This window comes from Telmatherina bonti (genome assembly GCF_933228915.1).
Source record: "Telmatherina bonti genome assembly, chromosome: 9".
NCBI classification, from domain to species: Eukaryota; Metazoa; Chordata; class Actinopteri; order Atheriniformes; family Telmatherinidae; genus Telmatherina; species Telmatherina bonti.
Genome location: NC_136627.1, coordinates 35,321,650 through 35,328,979, shown reverse-complemented (window position 1 = coordinate 35,328,979; position 7,330 = coordinate 35,321,650). Strand labels below are relative to the sequence as shown.

General features: G+C 41.4%; 1 protein-coding gene across 1 annotated transcript; it reads left to right on the top strand.

Moving 5' to 3' along the window:
• Positions 1 to 1,560: 1,560 nt before the first annotated feature.
• rps3 (ribosomal protein S3) lies at positions 1,561 to 7,330 on the top strand. Its single transcript, XM_079246815.1, has 7 exons — positions 1,561 to 1,665; positions 2,724 to 2,854; positions 3,797 to 3,890; positions 4,616 to 4,710; positions 6,467 to 6,654; positions 6,725 to 6,928; positions 7,260 to 7,330. The coding sequence occupies exons 1-6, from the start codon at positions 1,636 to 1,638 to the stop codon at positions 6,922 to 6,924; spliced, it is 738 nt and encodes a 245-aa protein (XP_079102941.1). The 5' UTR covers positions 1,561 to 1,635; the 3' UTR covers positions 6,925 to 6,928; positions 7,260 to 7,330.

The following is a 7,330-nucleotide window of genomic DNA, read 5'->3' as shown; positions in this document are numbered from 1 at the left end:
AAAAATGTATTGATAGAATTAGATTTAGCTATAAAGAGAAAACAATAACAGTTAAACACGAACAATTCGTCAATACCTACGATCCACTGTTGTATTTAGACTTTTTTCCAGTGATCATAAATTAACAGGAAGGTAAAGATGAGAAGAGTTGATGCCATCTTGTGGAGGTTTTGAGAACTACACAAGCTTAACTCGTGGGGGTGAAGATCTCATTTAATTAAATAATTATAAAGAATTTATTATCAGTTTGTTATGATAATGTCTTATTAAATATATTAATAAATAAATTATACATAAAATAATATTTGCTATAAAGAAAATTACTCTTTGTAGCCAATAGAGATCATTAAATCTGTGTATAGCAAACATTACATATTTACATTATTATTATTTACTTCACGTAGAACAAAGGTTAATTTTTATTTACAGCACAAAAACTTTAGTTATTCTGTCATAATTTTGAACTGTGAACTTAATTATGTTTTGTTCTACATTAGAAAAACTATTTTTTGTAATATGTTTAGCCCATAGGCTGTATATAAAAAGATACGGATTCATGAAAAGATTTATACACGGTCTATTGTTTAGTCCAGTGTTTTTCAACCACTGTGCCGTGACAGATTATCAGGTGTGCCCTGAGAAATTAGCCAATTTCACCTAATTAGTCTAAAAAGCAGTCTGTGTTCATTCAAACATACTCCAGTGAAAGATAATAAAATTCCTTCTTGTGTTTATCTGATTTCTATTCAAGAACCTTTGACAAGATGGACTTTATATTATTATTGTGGACTTTTTAAGAAAAAAAAAAAACATTTCGGTTTGTGGTGTGCCTTGTGAGTTTTTTTTAGTGAAAAAAGTGTACCTTGCCTCAAGTGTTCAGTGAGAGGCTTCTTCAGGTCCGATGCAAGACAGAAAGATACAGAAGATCATTCCTGCCAGCAGCCATCAGCCTCCGGAACAAGACCTCCTCTAGTTAATTATTATCTTCTACAATATTGAATTTCCCTTTGGGGATTAATAAAGTATTTTTCATTTTCATTTCCATTTCATTAATTATGTTTTGTTCTGCATTAGAAAAACTCTTTTTTCATAATATGTTTAGTTCATAGACTGTATATAGAAAGATACAGATTCATGAAAAGATTTATGTACGGTCTATGGTTTAGCCTGTGTTGTCCCCAAGAAAAAAGTTTTTTGTTTTTAGGAAAATAGAAATAATTGAGTGCATATGTCACGCGGCGAAGATCTGATTGATTGATTGAAAAAGGTTTTTTTTTTAAAATCATGATGAAATATAAAAACAAAAACAAGAAAACAAACAGAAATAAAAGATGATAAAACGTTCAAAAGGAGTGGGTAGAAGCATAGGCTGTATTAAAATATTACGCTAAATCATTTTAACAGACGCTACCAACAACAAAACTTCACAAAATGTCTTTCAAATTGTAATACCAGATACATCTCAGTAAATTGAGGCTAGTTAACACAGAAGAAAACTACAAACACCGAAGAAACACAGGAAAACTACAACCCCCAGTTTTCCCCTGAGCGTTACGTCACCGGAAGTGTGCATTTCAGTATAAAGGTATTTCCGCATCGTTTCAGGGCCCTTTCCTGTCTACGGCCTACTGGAAGATGGCGGTGCAAATCTCCAAGAAGAGGAAGGTTAGCGGTGTTTTATCCCAATTTAACTCACGCAGACAGCGGGTTTCTGTCTAAATGAGGCCGTGATGGGTGGGACTGGAGCGTTTCATGGTCGTCCTGGTGTCCGCTGGGTCTGTCTTCCACCTGGCCGGAGAGGATTGTTCCAGATGCTGGTGGAGCCCGCTAACATGGCTTTGCTCACCGGGTCGGAAAGTCTGGACAGACACCAGAATTTTCCACGTTTTGGTGGAAAATTTCAGCTTTAATGCGTTAAAATATACGGAATAACTTATATTTGTTTACACTGTGGAACAGATTCTCTTCTAATGCAAATTAGCCTTTAGCTACATGTTCAAATAGCTGTATAAATGAATGTAAAGTATAACAAAAATATAATAAACACACTCACAAATTACATTATGCCCTTAATTATAGCATATGCTCATGATAATGTCAGAATTAACACGTATGAGTGATGTAAGCATGTTTAACCTGCTTCAGACTTCTGACATAATTAAATGTCAGGACAAATTATTAGATATTTTAATAAATAAAGCATTAGTCCGTCAATTTCATTCATTGTGTGTAAAAGAGGTCAGTCTACATGGCTTAAAAAGCTGATATATTGTAATTTACTTGCCATACTGACGACTTTCTGTTGTGATTGCATTGTTTTCTGCAGGGACAGCATATAAATTTGGCCTTTGACACCTTTACTAGACTAAAATGTGCTAAATTATGATGTGATGTGTTCATCTAAGACCACATTTCTTTTAAAAACCATCATTTTTCCATGTGTGTGTTGTAGGGGTGGGAAAATCGAATAGAAAATTAGCTTTTTTTTTTTCTTTTTTGCTTCACAATTTAAAATTTTTTTTTTTTTTTTTTTTTAAACGAAAATAATACATTATAAAAAATTCTTTTTATCTATTTACTACAATGATGGTCTGGCTACTGTAGTGTTTTTTCCTGATCAAAATCAAGAAAAATGACGAATCGAATCGGGACAAAAGCAGATTGTCACAGCTCTAGTGTGTAGTTGTAATTGTGGAAAAGCTGAGCTTGTTTTCTGTCCGTAGTTTGTCGCAGACGGTATCTTCAAGGCCGAGCTGAATGAGTTCTTGACTCGTGAGCTGGCCGAGGATGGATACTCAGGTGTGGAGGTGCGTGTGACTCCAACCAGGACTGAGATCATCATCCTGGCCACAAGGTGAGTTGAGCAGAGTCAGTCAGGACTGCCTGGACGGCACATTTCTAAAACTATTAATTGCAAAACTGAGAGCATCACACTTCACTCACTAAAACTTCCTTCAGTAAAGAGGAGAGGAGATGCAGTCGTTCTGATGGGCATGATGGCGAGGGACCGCATTTCAAGGTGGTTTATCTATAAAGAGCCTGCTTTGCAGCGGTAGAAACAGTTGCGTTCAGACACGATGAGAGGTCCAGGTGGCAGGCGGATGGGTGTATACCAGGGGGCATAATGTATATAGCAGAAGATGCGTTTGTGATTTAGCCAGGGTCCAGTAAACAGGCTGTGCCATGTGATGTCTAATTCAAACGCTTCGTTCTGTTTTTACTCTGCATTTATTAAGAGATCTGTACATGTTGATTAAATCACAAATAAGACAAGTGAGCGTTGCACTTGCAGCAGTTTATGTGAATTATAGGGGTGGGAAAATTAAATATCGGGATTTTTTCTTCACAAATTTTTTTGTAAAAGAATCTTCATTCTTATTATTTTTATTGGTCTTTTTACTTGTCTTCTTGGGCATTAAAGCAGCAGAATGATGGTCTGGCTACTGGGTTGTTTTTTCCTAATTGAAATAAAGAAAAATGACTAGCAAAAGAAAAATCTGCATTTGTTTTTTGTTTTTAGTCTACAATAATCAGCAATATCAAGGAATTGTGAGAATCGCAAGTTGAATTGAATCGTTACCCAAAAAATCTGAATGGAATCGAATCGAGACAAAAGCGTATCGTCGCATCCCGAGTGAATTACCTCCTTCTAGATAACAAATCTGCATCAGAGCCGAGAAATCCTGCTAAGGGGACCTGCTGTTTTCTACTTCAGTCATTCACATAAGCATGAATGTTGTGCACAGCAGCTGTCTGTGACTGGAGTTCATTCTGAGTGTTTTTATCTCACTTTTAGGACCCAGAATGTTCTGGGAGAGAAGGGCCGTCGGATCAGAGAGCTGACCGCTGTGGTCCAGAAGAGGTTTGGCTTCCCTGAAGGCAGCGTGGAGGTAAGACTAGTTATTTATGATCCTAAAACTTGCACAACAGCAGAGGTATGTCATTATTGCAGAGCAGGGATTCGCACCTACAGTCCCTCAACGTTATTGTTGCGCAGGTTTTAGATGCTTCCCTGCTGCAACGCACCCGACTCCAGTCATTGGGCATTGACATGTTTGTGCAGATCTTCTCGTTAGAGGAAGGTGTATAGTAGTGGGGGGAACATTTAAAACCTGCAGGACAGTAGATCATGAGGACCAGAGTTGGAGATCACTGCTGTTTGGACCTCATTCAGCTTCGTAGGTTGTTGAAGGACTTTGTGAACAACCAGCAACGTTCTCCATCGACTTTCATGGCTCGCTCAGTGAATCATCATCTCAGTTTATATGTAGTGATGGTTGACATAAAAACCCCCTTCAATGATGAGACGATGACGAGACAGAACAGGGCTCAACCTGGTCCTGCAGGTTTCTGGTTCCGGTCCACGTTCTGTGGTTCTGCTCCAGTTCCTTGGATCAGGAAGTCCTTTCCTCGTGAAGACACAGAGGCATTTGTCTGAGGAGGGTGGATTTACCAAGAGTAGCTTTCCTGTTTTTTACTCAGTCTCTGAAAGCTGAGCCTGAAAGATCACCAGTTTCTGGCTGGAACCGGATGTGTGTTTACTTCTTCTCCAAGTCATGTTGTAGGCTTTCATCGGCAACATGAAGCATGTTTGACCCGTGTTTCTGTCTTTCAGCTGTACGCAGAGAAAGTTGCCACTCGTGGTCTGTGTGCCATCGCTCAGGCCGAGTCTCTGCGCTACAAGCTGCTGGGAGGCCTGGCTGTACGAAGGTGAGCGCCGCTCTGGCTTTGCCTGCAGGATTCATGACCGCATAACAGGACTGCAACGATTTGGCGACAATAAAAATTCATCGACGCAAAATTTTATTATCGACGCGTCGTGTTATAAACACCCATAACAGCTTTGCTGATAAAACACTGCGCCAGGCAGCTTAACGCCACGGCTTTTCAGACAGTATAAGACCTGTAAACATCAAGGAAATGACTCAAATCCCTACAGGAAGTGCAGGGGGCAGTATTGTCATTTTGTGCAGCGTCTTCTTAACCAACGAAGAACAACTCTAAACCGAAGGCGGTGCAACCTAAACAGCCGAGTGAAAACAGCTTTAGACCTCGTGCTTCAAAAGTTTGGGAGTTTTTCCAGCTAAACAACCTGTCCAGCATGTGTAGTCCGCCATGCAGAGTTGACTTATAGCAGCACGACAGTCATGCGTGTGAAGAGAAAGCACCCCGCAGTCATGGTTTCTGCTAGCATTACTGAGTAGTTGTGTAGTTTTTTTCATCCCTGTCAAGTTTCCCGTTTTTGCGCAGAAACTCCCGTTTTTTAAGGGGTCTTTGCCGCTCCTTCCCAGATTATTTTCCCAGAAATTTCCTGGATTTAGAAACTGGGAGAAAATAAACCAACGCGATTAACAATGTACAATTAAAATATTTTTCTTTTTGGGGCAAATTCCGTAGTTTGGATGTGACGTTACGTTTGTTTCGAAATAAATTTGTAGTAAGCTGTTAAGCTTATATTTGATATTCAACTGGTTCAGGAGTCATTTTACTTTACCAAAGAAAATTATATTGGGATCGACTGGAAATCTGGGTGACATTCATGACGAGAGTGCGGTAAAACATACTGGAGCTTGTAAAAAAAAAAAAAAGAAGAAAAAGCTGCATCGATTGGAAGCACAGATGGCGGATGTGACATAATCATGACTCATCGACTAATCTAAAAAATAATTTACAGTTAAGTCTACTGTTAAAATAATCGCTAGTTGCAGCCCTACCACATAAGCTTCATGGCGATGACTTGATTGTTACACAGACGCGGCGAATCCTGGTCCAGAAAGTAAAAGTCCTGTCCAGCAGCTGTTCCGACCCGTCACCAAACCAGCTGAATTTAATGAGCAGTTTATTTACTAGGTAAACGAGCCTGTTAGTGAAAACACCTGTTCTAAATGTACAGGTAGATCCAGAAACATGGCCAGACTTTTGCTTTCTGGACCAGGAATTCCTGTTGTTGCATTTACCATACAACCAAGAAGTGCAGTTATGTCACTTCGCTTTGGGTTAAATTCCTTCCTTGCAGTTTGAGTTTGTCATTTGTTTTAGTGTCGGGTGTTTTTGAACTGAGTTTAGACTGAGAAGAGGAGTCTGGGAGGGAACTGCACGCGGCAGAAGAGCAGCGGCGACAGGAGGAGTTGACACGGCGTGATAAAGCAGTTTCCAGCTGGAGCTTTCCAGTCAGAAGGATCCTTGTTTACTTTCAGGGCGAAGTGTGTGCGTAGTGTGGTGTCCCTTCGCTGATGAGACGATGACGAGTCGGAACTGGTCTCAGTCTGGTTCTGATGGTTCTGGTTCAGAGTCACGTTCTGTGGTTCTGCTCCGGCTCCTCAGAGCAGCGAGCCCTTTTCACTTGAAGACATCGAGGCATTTGTCTGAGAAGGGTTGTTAAACTAGAAATAAAAAACAAAGCTGATTGTTTTAACGGGTTTATCTGGACATGTTCAGGATTTATCGATCTCTTCCCGGCTTTCAGGGCATGCTACGGTGTTCTGAGGTTCATCATGGAGAGCGGCGCTAAGGGCTGCGAGGTGGTGGTGTCTGGCAAGCTGAGGGGTCAGAGAGCCAAGTCCATGAAGTTCGTGGACGGCCTGATGATCCACAGCGGTGACCCCGTCAACTACTACGTCGACACAGCCGTTCGCCACGTCCTGCTGAGGCAGGGTGAGTCCAGCTCCACGCCGCGCCACTGTCACAACAAACACACGTGCTGATATTTATCTGGTGTTGTCAGGTGTGCTGGGCATCAAGGTGAAGATCATGCTGCCATGGGACCCCAGCGGCAAGATTGGTCCCAAGAAGCCCCTGCCTGACCACGTCAGCATTGTGGAGCCCAAGGAGGAGAACCTGCCCTCTACACCCATGTCTGAGCAGAAGGGGGCCAAGCCAGAGGTGCCCGTCATCCCTCAGGGAGCACCTGTACCCACCGCATAAGAGGGTAAGACCTTCGTCCAGAGAGCGCTGCAGCTCCGAAGCCGTGATGCAGCTTAACGTCACGGCGCTGTGGGCGGAGCTTCACATAAAGCTGCAGGTGGCCCTTCGGTGATGAGACGATGACGAGTCGGAGCTGGTCTCAGTCTGGTTCTGGTGGTTCTGGTTCAGAGTCACGTTCTGTGGTTCTGCTCCAGCTCCTCAGAGCGGCGAGTCCTTTTTGCCTGAAGACATCGAGGCATTTGTCTGAGGAGGGTTGCAGGATTCTGTGCTGCGAGGTTTAAACCGAATTATTTCAGGGTTTTGGTTTTAATTGAGGTTTTCTCTTGTTTTTGCAGGTTTTCAGCCGATCTGGACGCAACGAATACCCTGGGATTTTGTGTATAAAAACAATAAAATATGAAAAATA

Excerpts from the sequence above, each read along its gene's own strand:
- rps3 (XM_079246815.1), top strand. The coding sequence starts at position 1,636 with ATGGCGGTGCAAATCTCCAAGAAGAGGAAG. Across the intron at positions 1,666-2,723 it reads AAATCTCCAAGAAGAGGAAG|TTTGTCGCAGACGGTATCTT; the intron begins GTTAGCGGTGTT and ends TTCTGTCCGTAG. Across the intron at positions 6,655-6,724 it reads CCACGTCCTGCTGAGGCAGG|GTGTGCTGGGCATCAAGGTG; the intron begins GTGAGTCCAGCT and ends TGGTGTTGTCAG.